At 45.9% G+C, this 18,307-nt stretch overlaps 2 protein-coding genes across 2 annotated transcripts; both read right to left on the bottom strand.

Annotated features, from left to right (window-relative positions):
- Positions 1-10,748: 10,748 nt before the first annotated feature.
- Positions 10,749-12,244, bottom strand: LOC136188244 (uncharacterized). The gene is made up of 5 exons (XM_065975959.1): positions 12,013-12,244; positions 11,771-11,950; positions 11,618-11,717; positions 11,414-11,558; positions 10,749-11,354 (listed from the first exon to the last, which is right to left on the bottom strand). The coding sequence occupies exons 1-5, from the start codon at positions 12,170-12,172 to the stop codon at positions 10,749-10,751; spliced, it is 1,191 nt and encodes a 396-aa protein (XP_065832031.1). The 5' UTR covers positions 12,173-12,244.
- A 188-nt stretch (positions 12,245-12,432) lies between these two features.
- On the bottom strand, positions 12,433-14,330 carry LOC136188190 (uncharacterized). The gene is made up of 4 exons (XM_065975919.1): positions 14,304-14,330; positions 14,139-14,250; positions 14,016-14,083; positions 12,433-13,964 (listed from the first exon to the last, which is right to left on the bottom strand). The coding sequence occupies exon 4, from the start codon at positions 13,942-13,944 to the stop codon at positions 12,433-12,435; it is 1,512 nt and encodes a 503-aa protein (XP_065831991.1). The 5' UTR covers positions 13,945-13,964; positions 14,016-14,083; positions 14,139-14,250; positions 14,304-14,330.
- Between the last annotated feature and the right edge of the window lie 3,977 nt (positions 14,331-18,307).

Here is an 18,307-nt window from a genome sequence, read left to right as displayed (position 1 = left end):
ACATCGTTCGTTCCCCTTTTTATAAGTATCTGATATCGTTCGCTCTACTTTCTATTAGTATCTTACGTCGTTCGTTCCCCTTTCTATAAGTATCTGACATCGTTCGGTCTCTTTATCTGACATCGTTCGTTCCCCTTTCAATAAGTATCTGATATCGTTCGCTCCACGTTCTATAAGTATCTTACGTCGTTCGTTCCCCTTTCTCTCAAAATCTGACGTTGTTCGCTCCCCTTTCAATAAGTATCTGACGTCGTTCGCTCCCCTTTCTATAAGTATCTGACATCGTCCGCTCCCTATTGTATAAGTATCTGGCGTTGTTCGCTCCCCTTTCTATAAGCATCTGACATTTTTTGCTCTCCTTACTGTAAGTATCTGACGTTATTCGCTCTCCTTTCTATAGGTATATCTGACGTCGTTTGCTCTCCTTTCTATAAGTATCTGACGTCGTTCGTTCTCCTTTCTATAAGTATCTAACATCGTTCGCTCCCCTTTCTATAAGTTCTTAACCTTTCTATAAGAATCTGACAACGTTCTTTCCCCTTTCTAAAATTATCTGACATTGTTCGCTTCCCTTTCTAAAAGTATCAGACATCGTTCGTTCTCCTTTCTATAAGTATCTGACGTTGTGCGCTTCCCTTTCTCTAAGTATCTGACGTCGTTCGTTTCCTTTTCTATAAGTATCTGACATCGTTCACTCCCCTTTTCATAAGTATCTGACGTCGTACGTTCCCCTTACTATAAGTATCTGACATCGTTCGTTCTCCTTTCTATAAGTATCTGACATGGTTCGCTCCACTTTCTATTAGTATCTTACGTCGTCGACAAGAGAGGATCGTTGAAGGGTAAGCCAAGAGAGAAGTATAGGCACGCCCACGAATCGCTCAGCTCCGCCAAAGAGGACTTATAAAAGGCTACTTGAGCCTGCTCGCAAATCGAAGGCTGTCTTGATCCTTTTTTTAGAGCAGGGAGACATTGAGCAAGTTCGCCTGTAAGCTTCTCGGCGAATAATTCGAAGACTTCGCTCTCAGACGATGCGAGAAGAAATCGAAGATCCTTCTGCACCTGCTGATGGCGAGGCGACAAAGTTGAACTGATTTCCGACTGAAGAAGACCGCGAAAAGCATCTCTAACTACCTCCATCTAGAATGAGTCGCGCCTAGAGTCAAGCACTTGTCACGTGACGACGGGAGCTTCCAATCCTCCCTTCTTCTCTATCTATGGCCTAACGACGTTAGTTGGCTGGCCTTTTATGCGACTCATAGCTAGCTACACCTCCCTACCGCAATCCCTGCCCCTTCGATCACGAGGCCCATTATCAGCTCTCAGTTGGGTTTGCGTGCTGCGGGCTTCGCTCGCAGCACGACAAACCCAACGTGCTCCTTTACTGCATTCCCTTGATAAAACTATTTGCTAGGTGCCCGTTATGTATATTTATCCTTGGTGGCAACCTGCAACCAACCATAGATATAACAGTACTGTTATATCTATGCTGCAAACTGTTGATCCCTAATCTGGAATTACTATCTACTGTGACGTAACGTTTTCGGTAGCATATTTGAATGTTTTAGATTTTTAATAGACCTCACTGGCTTTCTCCTATTAGTGAGGAGGCGTCTGACGACATTGTCGCTTTCAATAATCAATAACGACGAAAATGGCTTTTTTTTAGTTCCAGTAAGAGTATATCACAACGGAAAGTGATTTTCAAGCTACGGACGACAGCTGTTGAGCACATGAATTTCAATGGCGCGCTTCTTTCAATTTTTTTTGCGCGAAGAGGTGTGCAATTGCTTTAGAAGACGATGGACCGCACCCACAAAAGCTGTATCTAATATCGCTGTTTTGGAAAACACGCTTTTCAATGTGAAAGTCTGTTAGCAATACGTCCGTTGTTTGTTAGGTATGAGGCTAAATATTTTGCAATTTGGGTTTATTATATGTAGTTGTGGTCCAGGTATTGATCTCTTTGAGTGGCCGACGCAAATTTCTTTCGTGCTGCTGCGGCGGATACGGACTCAATTTCCGTCCTTAGATGACTCAGAAACTCGCTTGTCGTGTAGTAGTCATCCGCTTCTTCTCTGTCCTCTTCTCCATCGTCATCGACTTTATGCTGTGCTTGATCATAGGTTGTTCGATAGTTGAAGTTACAGGTTGGGCGCTAAAGACTTGGAAAAGGATTGTCCAAGTTCTTTTACTTTTTTCTGCAGAAACCGCTTACAGAAGACACACGACGTCGCTGCTGCTAAGCACTCCTGGTGGAATGAGTGGCCACAGCTGAACAGTATTGCCGTGTCACTCTGGCTGGAGCACGTTTCCAAGTCGCACAGCAAATCGTCAGAGGGTATATTTGAAGTGGAGAATCCAAGTGGAAACGAGCGTTGATCAAGGTGCAGCCAAGGATGCCTAGCTTGAAGGTCTTTGATTCTGTCATCTCTCCAGTTGTGCTGTTTTGAAAGATGTCGACGAATTTCGCTACCAGATACTCCGCAGATTTTCCCGCCAGGTGCGACACGTCTTGTTTTGCAAGCATTTTTGCTGCTGGTGCCAAAAAATTTGCCGCGAAAGCTGTGTCGAACTTTTTTGCGCTAAGGACGTGCGCAAACTGTGCAATCGGTTTAGCACTTGCCCAAGACGGGCACTGCATTTTCAAGACGCTGTGGAAAACCACCACTTTTTTCTCACTAAGGACGTTCAAGTATATGGAGAAGGTCGGTATCTATTCAGGTAAGACGGTTTTATAGTGCAGCCAGTCACTTATAGTGGAGAGCATGATAACTTCTAAACGAAGCGAAAGATTCAAAATTGCTTCGACCAATAGCAATTAAATCATGTTTTATTTCGTTTCGCGAGGGCGTAGGCTTTGAGAAACGCTCTTCGCAACGATAGTTCAGACCCTACCGAACGTATAGGAAATATTTGATGACAGATGGTAGTATTCTATTCAGATGTACCCGGAAAATGCAAGGAGAAGATGCGCGCGCGTTAGCGACAAAGAAACATCTTCGAAATCTGCGTGTCTATGGGTTTTTAATTAAGCTTCAACTGTGCCTAAGTTTCTGTATGTCAGAACGTACCGGCCTGGTGAAAGAAACAGGACAAAATCAAAGAATTGTTGAGATAGAAAAACCGCTTTTACCTAACTAATTTTTTAACGGATACCGCGTTTTGGCGTTGCCGTTAATTTTCCTTTTTTGGCGTCAATGCACGTGATCAAAAAGCTACTTTTTATTGGCATAAGAACTAACATTACCTAACAGGGCAAAGCAAGAATGTAGATTAAGTTACTTGCGAGATGCCTCGGTGATGATGAATCTGTCGTTGTTCTTAGCGTTGAAGGCAGACGCGGTGATGAGGCGTTCGTCGTCGAAGTGTCCCAGAAGAACGTCGGCGATGACTCTGGCAACATCGTCATAGACGTTGAAAGAGTTAAGAAAGGGCTTGTTGTCAACGTCGATTAAGCAGGCGAATTCGAGGTGACCTTTTTTGTCTTCCACTGCGCATGCTCCGCATGCTTATAAGCGCATACATATTATTATTACAATACAAGCGCATGCAGCCCCATTCTTCGTCCTACAAGCGCATGCGCCTGTAAACCAGAGTCTACGGTATTGTACTAGCTCTGCTACCACATTTTTTGCTATAAAAGAAATCGCGGTTCATTTCAAAACTTTTTTTCGTCCGCCGCCGCCAGTTCAACCAATATGCTTCCGGGGCAACCTCCGTTTCGGTGCCACAAAAACAAAAGACTTAATTCAATCATTGTAACACCAACGAGGTGAGGCAAAGCCTTGGTGGCAGCAGAACTCACCAGCTACAACGTGACGTTGGACTGCAAAAAATAGTTCAGGTTAAAGAAATAAAGCTGAGCTTGCGGGAAACGTCACACTTCCCGAAGCCGACGTTCAGGTTATTCCATATTCTCCTAAAAAACCGTGTCGCGCTAGTGTTGTCATTCCGGTAGGAACGTAAATTGCTCTAGTTTGATGTTCTCGCATCAATTGATTTTGAATTCGAGCATGCAGGTGACTGGCGTGACGATCAAGAACCAAAACAGCTGGCTGACGACAGAGAGAATTCTTTCGGCGCTTCGAAACATTCTGCAACCAGTATTCTAGGCGCTCCGTGTTCATTGAGCCGCCTTTGGAAACCTGGACTACAACTCCAGAGGGAAATTAAACTTTCGGAACATTCTTCAGGCCACGAAAAATCAGCATAGGAGGAAGTTTACTTTCGTCTGCTAACGCGGCCAAAACGACAGTGTATCTCATTTTTTCCTTCCCTGTCGTTTTCGATAAAACAGTTTTCACCCCTCTAAAATCAATGCTTCTGTTTTAGGGCATGTCGAACCACATGGGAGTCTCGTCCATATTCCCAATTGCAAACATTGCATGGGTATTCTCTCTCTGCGAGAGAAACCTGACATTCGTCAATGAATTTCTTTGCCAAATCGGAAGCATCAGTGGGAATCTTTTGGCCCACAGAAGTAATGACGCGTGTGCACAAATCGTTTCGTTTCAAAAACCTGCTAAGCCATCCTTTTGACGCCTTGAACTGTCCTTCGCGAGAACCTCCGTGAAGCGTTTCGTACAATTCCAGTGCTTTTGACTGCACGTCAGGACAATTAACTGTTATTCGTTCCTCCCGTCGAGCTTTGATCCATTCAACAAGCAATTTCTCTAACTCAGGATGTCTTCCGTGCAAGTGTCCGGTTCGGAATAGGCGTCTCCTTTTGCGCGTTGAGACATCACGCCTTTCGGATGCTTCATCAAGCCTTCTCTCCTGCTGTCGCCACCTCTGCACGACTTTTCGATGAATTCCGTACTGCTTCGCCGTTTTCGAAACATTTCCGTCGTTTTCTTTGAGAGAGTCGAGAAGCTGACGCTTAAATTCAAGAGAATAGGACTTGCAATGCATGTCGCGTGTACAGTAGCCTCGGAGACCAGGGTCGCTAGTGTTCATCGGCCTTAACTCGCGCTATCACGTGACTTTTTCTGGTACAGTAGATCCTCGGGACCTTAAGTTATCCGCCCCCTCGTTCCTTCCTTCTCTACACGTGACCAGACACGTGCGTTAGCTTACGGCGTACTGTACACGTACGTCGTTTGCTGGCATCAAAGCACAGCGCAATTACGCCCAGATTGAGATAGAAGCGTTGGCTATCTATTGGGGAGTAAAAAGATTTCGATATTACTTGGAAGGCCGGGACAACTTTATTTTGCAAACGGATCACAAACCGTTGCGGTATATTATGGACTGGACTCGAGAGGTGCCAGTGACTGAGCACAAGATTCTCTTGCTGTTCATGCATTTGGTGATCAAGAAACAACGTGGTTGTTACATGCCACGTTCTGCTATGGGTCCTCCTGAAAACCATCGTATCCAGTCAGGTAAATTACTGCAATGACGTTTCTCATTAGAGAAACAACACCGGATTGATATCAAACCAACTACAAAGGAAGTGAGTCAATTTTTGTCATGGAACGGGAAACTAGTCTCAACAGGAGGAGGACTTTTTAGAAGATGTGTTGAAATGTATGGACAAAGCATCAGAAGGCCAACAAAACGATGGGAGGTTCCGGATAACTGCGATCGCAGTAATAAGAGAAAATTAGATACAATTCTATTAATAAGAGCGCGCTACGACAATTACGCTAGGCCAATCGCAGAGCCGTCAGAGTAAATTTGGTAGTGGTACGGCCATTTAGCGCGCAAAAAATTTTTTGCTAGCTACGCCCCAAAAATTTCATTTTTGTTACAGTATGTAAAATTCCTTTTGCAAGACTTTTTAAAAAAATTAACAATAAAATACCCAAATTACCTTAGCAGATCGCATAAACTTCCCAAATGGGCTTTTCTATACTCATTCTGCGAAACGAATTCGTTGGCAATTTTAATCAAGTCTATTTCGTCCGTGAGTTGGCTATAAATGTGCAAAATCATGAGGTGCTTGAGCCTTTTCTGAGTCATGGTTGAGCGAAGGTAAGCTTTTATTCGGCGCAACGTGCTGAAAGATCTCTCGCTTGCTGCGTTCGTTGAAGGCATAACAAGAACCAGCTTGAACATTGTGCAGACTTCCGACAGCAATTCTCGCTGAGCTTTGGTTAAACTTCCAAAATATTCCATTAGATCGGACAACCGAGCTTTCGCAGCAGAAGATGGAAAATTAGTTAATAGGATTTGAAGCTGCTGGTGCAGTCGCTGAGGATGCAAATCGGACTTGTAGAATTTCGTTACAAATTCAAACTGAGCTTCAAAATTTTCGCCATTGGCTGATTTTAGCAGAAGATCTTCAGCATTTTGGTAAATTCGGTACCCTGGTTGATTAAACCTTTCCGTTATGACAGTAGTAATGAGGTCCATAGCCTCATAGTAAAGTCGTTTGTAGTGCTCTTCTACAGTTGTTGGAAAGTAACACTGACTCTGCACATTGCCAATTTCATACCGTTTTGGGACTTTTCGGCGACGTGGCAAACTAGGTTCACCGACTTCTAATGTTTCAGCCGAAGTGATCGCTTTTTCCTAAAAACAGCTAAAGTTCTCATCCGTTCTCAACGACTGAAGGGTTCTATTTGTCATAGTAGCAACCTCCTGACCTTCTGCTGCAGATATATCTGCTTTTTGCATGCTCTCAGTCTGGCAGTCAAAGAAGAAAATAATTTAAGTAGAATTAGATTTATTCATATATTTTCTGGAAAAAGTGGTACGAACCGTGCCAGTCGCACCGCCTCTGACGGCCCTGAATCGTTATGAGATCGTTATGTGAATGCTACGACGCAAAGTTGACGCGACGCTGACGCGACGCTCGCAACGCGACGCTCGCAGAGCGTCTCTTATGTGAAAGCGCCTTAACGTCTGCGTATGCGTAAACCCGTTCACATTAACTATTCAGAGTCCCTAAATACCGAGAACTTTCAATTAGCTGCGCGCGCAGAACGTGTCACGTGGTTTTGCTTTTCAGGTATACGTCTTTCATCGGATCGCACTGGATGCCCTACCGACCTCCGGATCGCACTGGATGTACAAGACGTACCGACGGTACGTCTCTCCTCGATCTCCGGATCGCACTGGATGTACACGACGTACAGAGGATACAGACCGTACCCACTCCTCGTCCTCCTGGTGATACTGGATGTACAAGACGTACAGAGGATACAAACCGTACCCACTCCTCGTCCTCCTGGTGATACTGGATGTACAAGACGTACAGAGGATACAAACCGTACCCACTCCTCGTCCTCCTGGTGATACTGGATGTACAAGACGTACAGAGGATACAAACCGTACCCACTCCTCGTCCTCCTGGTGATACTGGATGTACAAGACGTACAGAGGATACAAACCGTACCCACTCCTCGTCCTCCTGGTGACACTAGATGTACAAGACGTACGAAGGATACAGAGCTCTACCCACTCTCTGCCCTCCTTGTCACACTGATGTACAAGACGTACATAGGGCACAACTCTGTACCCACTCCTCGTCCTCCTGGTGACACTGGATGTACACGACGTACAGAGGGTACAGCGCTGTACCCACTCCTCGTCCTCCTGGTGATACTGGATGTACACGACGTACACAGGATACAGACCGTACCCACTCCTCGTCCTCCTGGTGATACTGGATGTACACGACGTACAGAGGATACAAACCGTACCCACTCCTCGTCCTCCTGGTGATACTGGATGTACAAGACGTACAGAGGATACAAACCGTACCCACTCCTCGTCCTCCTGGTGACACTAGATGTACAAGACGTACGAAGGATACAGAGCTCTACCCACTCTCTGCCCTCCTTGTCACACTGATGTACAAGACGTACATAGGGCACAACTCTGTACCCACTCCTCGTCCTCCTGGTGACACTGGATGTACACGACGTACAGAGGGTACAGCGCTGTACCCACTCCTCGTCCTCCTGGTGATACTGGATGTACACGACGTACACAGGATACAGACCGTACCCACTCCTCGTCCTCCTGGTGATACTGGATGTACACGACGTACAGAGGATACAAACCGTACCCACTCGTCCTCCTGGTGATACTGGATGTACACGACGTACAGAGGGTACAGCGCTGTACCCACTCCTCGTCCTCCTGGTGATACTGGATGTACACGACGTACACAGGATACAGACCGTACCCACTCCTCGTCCTCCTGGTGATACTGGATGTACACGACGTACAGAGGATACAGACCGTACCCACTCCTCGTCCTCCTGGTGATACTGGATGTACACGACGTACAGAGGATACAAACCGTACCCACTCCTCGTCCTCCTGGTGACACTGGATGTACACGACGTACACAGGATACAGACCGTACCCACTCCTCGTCCTCCTGGTGATACTGGATGTACACGACGTACAGAGGATACAAACCGTACCCACTCCTCGTCCTCCTGGTGACACTGGATGTACAAGACGTACATAGGGTACAACTCTGTACCGACTCCTCGTCCTCCTGGTGACACTAGATGTACAAGACGTACGAAGGATACAGAGCTCTACCCACTCTCTGCCCTCCTTGTCACACTGGATGTACAAGACGTACGTACCCACTCCTCGTCCTCCTGGTGACACTAGATGTACAAGACGTACGAAGGATACAGAGCTCTACCCACTCTCTGCCCTCCTTGTCACACTGGATGTACAAGACGTACATAGGGTACAACTCTGTACCCACTCCTCGTCCTCCTGGTGACACTAGATGTACAAGACGTACGGATGATACAGAGCTCTACCCACTCTTCGTTCTCCTGGTCACATTGGATGTACCAGAGGTACGGAGGGTACAGAGCTGTATCACTCTTTGTCCTCGTAGTCTTAGTGGATGTACAAGACGTACAGATGGTACAGAGCCGTTACCCACTCCTCGGCCTCCTAATCACAGCGGATGTACAAGACGTTCAGATGGTACAGATTTACCACTCGTAGATTCTCCTAGTCACAGTGGATGTACAAGACGTACAGAAACGACTCTTAATTAAACCCTCCTAGTCACAGTGGATGTACACTACGTACAGATTGTACAGAGTCTTTGCCACTACCTTTAGCTCTCGATCACAGGAGATGTACAGGAGGTACATAAGTACAAAGCTTGAACCTTCTTATGCTACGCGTATATCTGGCTGACTGAGCAAGCCGTGTTATTGCTGATGAAATCAAAGGAATGCATTAGTCTTTCGTTTTATTCTTGTTATCTTTTTGCAACTTAAAGACGTAAGAGTAATCTTGTAACTGTTGTAGTGAATGAGTGACCCAAACGTTCATTCTATTTCCCATTTTTGCCTCTAAATGAGTTGTGCACGTAAAACCACTAGATTGTGGTTTCCTGATTTTTGTACCGACATAATAGTTTAATAATACACCCCGAGAGAACATTAGCAAGCTTCTTTGCTACGGTAATTTCAGACTCGCAAGATTCAAATTCTTGTTCTACTTGCAAATTCTTTGTCGGGAAATGAAATGCTGGTGCATGTAATCTCCTCCTCATTTTCAACGTTTGTGCACAGTCACATGTATAATGTAGCAAGCGATTGTAACAATTGTAGGAATCGATTCTTGCAATCTATTGGCACAAGCGATTCCCTACCATCTATTGTTCGTAGGAATTGATTAAAACTTCTCTAAGCGGACACTTCGTGTAGCGGACACCTCCTAATAACAGACACCAACCGTGGAACGGATGATCCTTTTAAGCTAGCAAACCTTCTTATAGCGGACATCCTTTCTATAACGGACAAAAACGTGGTCCGCTATTGAGAGGTTTTACTGTACCAAAATCAAAAGATAACGCGCCGATAGACGGTCAAAACTTTGTTGGAGGTTCGGCTCTAACGCTGTACCTCTTGTACCTTCTGTACCTCTGCTACATAAGATGGTTCAAGTATTGTACTTCTGTACCTCCTGTACATCTGCTGTGATCTAGAGCTAAACGTAGAGTGGTATTGGCTCTGTACCATCTGTACGTCTTGTACATCAAGTCACTGTGCATTAACGACGGTAATCTCTTTTGGCCTTCTACGGGTTCAAATGATTCTGGCAATCTATTGCTCTGATCGATACTTACGATGACTTCTGGATCATACAGCACGTCTTCTGACGTCAAGGTTCATCTCAGACGCATGGCACTGACTGTTGCTCATCGATTTGGTCTTTCACGATCGACGACGGCACTCTGCGAGCAGCTCGTCCACCATCTGTGGAAAAGAAAGGCCCTTCAGATGAATCAGGTAAGTACAATAGCTGCTTTGCGTTTACCGTCTCATCTTAGGAAGTCAAGGTCCTCAGGAAGACCCCGACGGCCGTGATCAGAAAGCGCTCTCTATGGAGGTGGAGGTCCTGAGCATGACCGCTAAAAAACGGCCCAAGAAGGGCAAAATAGGCTGAGATGCAGTACTGTACTTCATGTAATTACATTGTGTTTGCTCGCGTTTTTAATTTCTTAGTAAATACTGTTGTCCCGTCGCGTTGTTGATGTAGAAATAAAACTTGGAGGTACAGTTGCATGATGGCCGTATGTCCGGGTTGAAAAAGGCCTCTAGGAAAAAACGTGCCCGATTATACACGGGATACCGAAAGCTGGTGACTTCACGAAATGGCCCGTATGTCCGGGTAGGGTAAACGGTTTTTCCCTGTTTCTTCTTGAAAAGCCGTTTACCCTACCCGGACATACGGGCTTCTAACTAACGTAGGCTATTATTATTGGAACAAACGACTAAGCGTAAACAGTAACAGAAAACCGTGATTTAGACGTTCTGAGGAAAAGTCAACAATGTCGTAGCAGCAGCAGGCGCAATGCTATCGAAATGATCTCTAGTGGAATTGTGCGCAACTTCAATATGAGATTGATCTTTTTGAGCCAATGGCGTTGATGCCGGAGGCAGTCCGTACACAGCTAAGCTGGGCGTTAGGATCTCTTGAAAACCGTGGTATTTCTCCCAGGAAAACATTTTCGTAGAGGTATTTGGAGAACACAAATAGACGGGAATGCCAAACGCCTCGGCAATTGCGAAGAATTCCACTTGAGTGGCCCATACTCCGGTTTGATGAATCGTCTCTTTGTGCCGCAAAAAGGTATGGCCGGGCTTTTCGATGAAGAAATTCGAGTAGTGATCGGCGTTTGTTCGGACGACGTTGGCTAAGAACAATCTTAGCTTATGGTGAAGACTTTCTTTGCCAAAGAGTTGAAGTGCAGCCGCTCGGTAGAAGCAATTGCCATCAGGTTTCACTTTCCTCTGCTTGCGGTTGTGCAATTTTAGAAACCCTGAAACGGTCTTTTCATCTTGGCGTAATTGAGCTTGGCAAACTTTTGTGATTTGAAAGTCACCCAAATCCGAAGATGAAGTACCAACCTGCATATGTAAGCATTTAATTAAGCAAGCAAAATAATGATATTCCGGTACAGTGTCACCTTTTTATCATAAACTGGCTGGACAAAAGTGTGGGTCTTGTTTAGTGCCAACAACCGTCGCTTTTGGTCACAGCTTGGGCAAACAAAGATGACGTCGCTCCAATCACATGCCGGCAGTCCTTTTTCTGACACGTTGACGCAGTTACTAAAATTGCACGTAAGGCACGTGCATGCATTTATAACCTGACCACTGCAATTACTCACCAGTGGTACCACTTTTTGCAGTCGTCGCACTGAATCATTCTTAGTTTGGCAATTACTTGCAAACAGGAAGAGCAAGTCCATTCCTTTTTCATAGCAGTAACTGGTGGTGTCACATTAATTAATATACAGAATATTTGCTTTTCGGTTAATTACGTGTATGGCAGACTTCTTTCCAGGCGCAAGTTGTGAATAAAGATCTAACCGTCAGAGCGCTGACGTCTACTTCAATGGCTTCATCCGGAACATCACAGGAAAGTTCTTTTTCGTCAATTGGATGACCTCCAGACACCACTCGTTCAATGCTTTTCGCATCGGCAAACCAAGTCATAAATTCTGCAAAAAAGAATTATTTAATTGTTGAACTGATCAATGAAATTAGAGCGCATATTCTATACCTTCATTTTCAGGTGAAAGCTTTTTCTTTTTTCTCTCATAAGGGAGATAGCCTGTTGAGAGAGTTTTTTCAACAATAATGGCCGCTTCTTCCTCCGTCGGGTTCCGATATGGACGGTCTCGCTTTGAATGCTTGCGTTTTGACGTTCGAAAAAGCGGCATTTTTCGTTTTCGCTGAGGCGACGCGCTTTTGTTTGGCGAAGCTCGTTTTGCAACTGTAGGCAGATGGCTGTGGCCACGGAGAGCAGCAACGACACTTGAAGCTTGCCTGACTTTCTCCCAGATTTGTTTAATGATTTCATTGTCGCTGCAGCTTTCAGCAAAAAGGAATAACTCTCTCAGCTGCTGCAAGCATTTCTCTTTCACTTGAACTTCTGTTGGCGCAGCGTCGGATATTTTAATTTCTACAAGGTCATCGGTTGTTAGAGCAGTAGACTTGTTCTCGAAATGCAGGAATCACCCTCCTCTTTCTGCAAGAATTGTTGAACAATGTGAACGTGCTCACAGATTGTGTCGTTTATGCTCCCTTTAGAGCACGAGCAAAGGAATTGGTGTACGCACGTGCAACAGCGTCGGCAAATTAAATTGCAGCAGGGCTTGTCGATGTCTGTTTTCTGCACAGTAACTAGTGATTTGTCGTTCTGTCTCACAGTCCAAGACTTTTTTTCCAAATTGTATGCAACCGCTGCTTTCGGATCGACCTTTTCGCTCTTCGTGTGATTTGTTGCTATTGCCTCCAACCGAAAATTCCTCTTTCCTTTCTCGAGCTTCACGACACGATCGTAGAGTTGATCTTCTGCAAATCGGAGGAGGACATAGACTAACTGGTCCATTCTACGATTGACTTTGCCGTGCATGTAGCTAGAGCCGTGTTTCAGGGTGCGATGAAAGGCCTCAAGGTACATGTTAGTATTGATTTTGCTTCCTTTCCGGTAAGCCTGCGCCCACTGCTCAGCTCTTGACGCGTACTCCTTTTCGAAGTACTTTCCAAACGCTTGGGTAGCTTTTCGGGACTTCAGCTCAATAATGCTCTTGGCTATGAGCTGGTGCAGGCTTTGCTTGTCTTTGAACTGCATCATAACCTTCAGCTGCTTGTAAATAGCCTTTTGCAGGTCGATGTCAGAAATGGCTTTAAGATGGCCCTTCCACGCCCGTTCGACGTGCCAACTGCAGAGAAGTTTCGTAGGAGGTGGTGAGTTCGTACTGGAACTTGAAAACACCTCTGTCCAAGCAGAAAAGTACTGCGGAGCGTCGTCTGACATAAACCACGAAGGACGTATTTCCGGTGCTTTGTCGCAGTTTCGCTTCACGGCTTGTAAAAAGTAGACTAGACTAATTCTGTCCTCCTTGTTGCTGACGCACCATGCAACTGGACACCCCTGTCCAAAATCGTCCACGACCAAAAGTGTTATTAGCGGAAACCCGTATTCGTTCGTTCCGTGGGTCGAGTCCATGCAGACCACACCATCTGTAGAAAAGCTTTTCATCAATTCCAGTTGCATTTTTGTTTGAAGCACCAGAATAAAGTCTTCTTCACTAAGTAAAGGCAACTCTGCATTGACTTCATTTTGAAATTTCTGAAGAAGAACCGGACTGTATGACTCACGAGAAAGTTCCGACAAGAGCGCAGCTAAACTCGTGCCGTCGTCGCCATGCCGAATAGCTGGGTCTAAACCGTACGACTTCGTAATATTCCAAAGATCTTTCTTAGTAGCGAGATTGACTCTCGCAAACGATTTTCCTTCAGGCAGTGAAGTCGAGCGCAGATTGCAAAGAATCTTTTGCGGGTTGACGGCCATTTTTATTTCTGTGGCAATCTTCTGCCTGTCTGCATTTGTCAATCGAAGATGGCCAAGATCACGAGAGTGACCATAATGCATAGGATAGTATGATACGCCAACTACGCCAGTGGAGTTGTTCACTGATGCCTTCATTGTGGATGTGCATTGATGTCCTATAAATACGATTTCTTTATTCATGTTTACTTAGAAGACAGCTGACTCACCAATTTTAGAGGTTCCTTGGGTCTTCGTCTGCCTTACTCCCTTCGACTTCCTCTTGTACAATCCAGATCTAATTTTAGAAACTCGTTTGCTTCCTATTACTGCGTGACCTGCTGATTTCCGACCTGTTGCAGGAGTAGGTGTGAATGGTACATCCTTCTGTTACTTTCTTCCCAGAAGCTTTGCTGTAGTTGACTTTGTTGTCGCTCTCAATGCTGGCCTTCCAAGCAGAAAAATCTAGGAGTAACTTGGCTACTACGTAAGCAAGCGATTCTCATCGTGAATGTAACCGAGAAAAGTTTTGAACTCTTTTTTCACTTCAGTCTGCTGCATTTTATGCTCGTGTAAAAGGTGACGGCGGAGGGTAGCCGCCCTGAACGTCTTGAAGGTGCAGCTCGGCTGAAAGCAGATGAAAGAAGCCATTGCGGCAGCGTGGGAAGGCACGTGGAGTCCTTGAGAGCACGCGCGCACGCGCACGGAACTTCGTTAGTAACTTCGTCGATTCCAGCCTCGATCTAAATCTCTCCCAGTTGCCGAAGGTAAGAATGGAAAAGCATGCGCTAGGGCCAGCTCCGCGCCCTCGCCGTATCACCTACGATCCTAACCCCCAACCCGTACACTGACACCGTGTACATGATGTACAGGATACACACGTTACAGGATAAGCGGACGTCGCATTTGCAACCTATTTGTATTTGCATGTTTCCGCGCGCTCTTCACCGTAACCGCCGTTGCCGCCTCGATACATTGTGCGGTAGCCACGAACGCGCGTCGAAGACACGCCACTCGTAAGCCTTACTAAAGGCGCAGTCGATCCGTCGCCCATGGCGGCGCTGATATGGCCGCGACTCAGGCGATACATAAGTGAGCATCGCCCTGTTTATACCAGGATAGCGTCGAGGAGAGGCAGCACGGGCGAAACAAAGAGCACATGCCCCATGCCAGATGTTTTCCCACGCTTCATTCAACTGTTCGGGGATCTGATTGCACATAACAAAGCGAGGAGCCGCACTCGTTCTATACGTGCCGGGCTTTAACAGCGCGCATAGATAAAAGGGCTGGTGCGCCAACACACGGCGCGGCGCCCTTCTACTAGCATACGTTAAATTTGGCCCTACAGTCCTCTTTGCTTTGTAACTTGATCTCTTGCACGCCTCTAATAATCGCAGCTCTCACCGCCCATCCTCCCCTCCCTGTGCGTGACTGTGTAATTTATGAACGATGTACTGTAGGAATGGACCAACGAGGGACGCTAGTTGAGTTGAACGATACGATAACGCGAAAGTCAGGCCGAGGCGAGACCACACAGAAAGCGGACGAGAGATCGAACTTTACGTTCAAGTTTGTTGCCTTCGTGAAGCCACGCAAGAAGAAAGTGGGAAGGGGATATATCATTCGAGTGAAAAAATCGGGAGGAGATCTCGAGAGGTAAGCCGATGAAGCCGCTCGCGCGCGAGCTACAACGACCATACCACGAGACTTTCTGACCTAATTACGTATACCTGGAGCGAGATGAACTGAAGTAGATCGCGTGAGAGACGCGTGTCATGATCATAAAGTCGGGCGAGCGCTTTCGAACTCGTCCGACCTCGTCTTCCGAGCAGCCAGATGTTTCGATAGACTTCGACCGATATCTCTTATCGCTAGAGCGATTGCCGAAGCAATTGCTACGCTTGGCGTACTGCTGAGGCACGGTTTAGTGCTTCGATGCTGGAGGCACCTTGAGCATGCGCACATAAAATGAAATGACCTCAAATGGGACATTTTTATCATTGATTTTTTCATTATGTAGAGAATGCTTTGTGCCAAGAACACTCCTTCAGTCGAAAAAACGCTTCGTCGACGAGCTCAATGACAATTTTTTTGACGAGACGACTCTTGTTCTTGGACTGTCCGAATCGGAATTTTTCGCCATGATTCGGGACGCACTAAACGAATTTGAAGCGGGCGGCTCGCCACGCATTGTTAATGCCGTGGATCACGTCGGACTGCAGAAAATCGGAGATGAAGGCTTGTGGGTGTTAGGCAAAAAGGTGACGTAAACCAATTCGAGTACTGTATAGTCTAAAAAATTGTTGTGTGCATTTCATTTCTTTGTAGGTCGTGTACACAAAAAAAGGAGACTTGGTTTCTGCCGATGATTTACCGATGTTTTTTCGAGTGGAGGAGAGCATTTTTGTCCCTCACGTCCCCCGCAACCCACTGCCAGACGCTAAATCGGCAGTTCCAGTCATTCAGAGTATGCTTGAGTTTGTGGAAACGACGCTGCCGACGCTAATGGGCCATTTCTATCTCGCAATGGCGTCAGTGGCGATGATGACTCATTCGTCTTTAATTGCCCGCATAAGGAGCGCTACGCCAATCTTTTGCTTCCACGGGCCCACCTGCGCCGGCAAAACAAGCATTGCGCAGCTGGCATTGAGTTTCATGGGACTTTCGGTAGGTCAGCGAAAAGGAAACTAAGAAGCTCCTTTTCTGATAACGACTGCACGCTATAGGGAGCCAAGATCAACAACGTTTCCGGTAGTAACCTCGTAACAACAGCTGGCATCGAAGCCCCTCTGGGCTTTCTTCTGGAAGATCCCAAGTACCTGTCCAACATTGAAGAAGGAATGGTCGACATATACAATCGGTCAACACGGAAAACCTTTGAAAGAGGTTCAATAAAAGCCACAACATCATTTCTCATTACGACGAACACAAAGCTTTCGCGTAGTGACGAAAGGTTTGCAAAATTATTTTCGCTTACCCGCACAATATACCCTTGACATATGCTTCATGTCTATAACAGGACTCTGAGCCGATGCATTGTCGTTCCATTTGAAAAGAAGCTTGGCTTTAGAAGCACAAAGCAGTTGGTTGCTCACTCCAGAATCGGAGAGAAGATGGATGGCGCATCGAAAGCGATTCCCTACTTCGTTAGTTTGGGAGAACTGTATGAGAAGTACGGTGCAAGCGAAGCTACGAAAGCGCTTCCAAAAATGAAAGAACTGCTTCCGAGTTGCGTTCAAAGAGTCTGTACGGCCTACGCCGACTTGCTGTGGTTTGCCAAAAAGGTCGTAGTTAGTCTAATTGTTCCCTTTTCTTGTTTGTTTGAATAATTTTCCGTGACAGATTGCAAACGACACGAAGGGCAAAAAAGGCGTAAAGAAAGTCAAGAAGGTCATGCGAAGCATAGCGGCGTTCGTTGACACTGCGCTTGGTGAAACAATGGAAGGACCAGTTGACGTCAAAAAGATGTTTTTTGATCTTGGCAAGTTGTTAGTGACGACGGTCAACTTGCTAAAGCTAGAGACAGCACAGGTACGTCATTTAATTAATCAACCACATGCGGAGAGGGAATGCTTGAATTGATTTGCCACTTGCAGATTGCCGGATTTGCTCGTATTGTGGCCGCGCGTTCGCGCGACATGAAAAAAGCCCTTGCCATCAATACCGTTGGGTTTTCTAACGCCATGAAAGATGCGTCGCAGATTCCATTGGCTCCAAAATTGGCCTTACCCGTTCAATTGTCCGACGCTAGCTTAAGGAGCGCTTTTGAAGTGCGGGAAGAGGCAAAAAAGCCGATTGGAAAATTTAAGCAAGCGCGCTTTATGAACGCCGAAGGCAAACTGGCTAAGGGATCCAGAGCGCATTATCCGCACCTGTTTCTGGAAAGCTTTCCCAGCAGCATGCAAGACAAACTTGAACGAGGTATAAAGTGTACTAATTAATAGAATGGAGAGAGACAAACTAATTGCAACTGGGGTTGATTGTAATTTCTAGTTATGAAAGATGGATGGAAAGCCAACGTCATTATTGATGAAAGTGATCTCCCGACTGGCGACTCGGAAGATGAAGATTGTCATTCTGTTGGAACAAGCGCTATTTCAAGCGGTTTAATTTAAAGCAAATATACCTCAATCTGTCATTGCATAAATTCCCGTTTGCTTGTATAGACGAGGACGACGATTTTCTATCAACAGAAGACGATCCTGAGATGCCGTCTGATTTTCGAAGCGATGGCGGTAAGCATATGCAGGCAGCCTGATGAAATTATCAAAAGACGCACAATTCAAATGCATCCAGAAGACGCCATTGAAGAAGGTCCGGCTCCGAAGAAGAAAAAGTTATGTAGGCCAAAAGGTAAACAAGTTCGCGAAGTGATAACTACACTGCTTGATCTCATGATGACATTTAGACTCTGAAGACACTGAAAGTAGGAACGAAGAGACTCTTCTCCAAAAGAGAGGTACGGAAATGCAGCTGCGAGAACTTGAAGGTGCTGCAATGGAACTGACGACTACAAAGTCGA

This window comes from Oscarella lobularis, chromosome 6 (genome assembly GCF_947507565.1).
Source record: "Oscarella lobularis chromosome 6, ooOscLobu1.1, whole genome shotgun sequence".
In the NCBI taxonomy this organism is placed as follows: domain Eukaryota; kingdom Metazoa; phylum Porifera; class Homoscleromorpha; order Homosclerophorida; family Oscarellidae; genus Oscarella; species Oscarella lobularis.
Note: the sequence above shows the minus strand (reverse complement) of the source record. Positions and strands in the feature narration are given on the sequence as shown.

Bases quoted from the DNA above. Each gene is read 5' to 3' on its own strand.
- LOC136188244 (XM_065975959.1), bottom strand. From the start codon at position 12,172: ATGCCGCTTTTTCGAACGTCAAAACGCAAGCATTCAAAGCGAGACCGT. The intron at 11,951-12,012 runs GTATAGAATATG...TCTTTTTTGCAG, and splicing joins GCTTTCACCTGAAAATGAAG to AATTTATGACTTGGTTTGCC. The intron at 11,355-11,413 runs GTGACACTGTAC...TTACATATGCAG, and splicing joins AGCCAGTTTATGATAAAAAG to GTTGGTACTTCATCTTCGGA.
- LOC136188190 (XM_065975919.1), bottom strand. From the start codon at position 13,944: ATGAAGGCATCAGTGAACAACTCCACTGGCGTAGTTGGCGTATCATAC.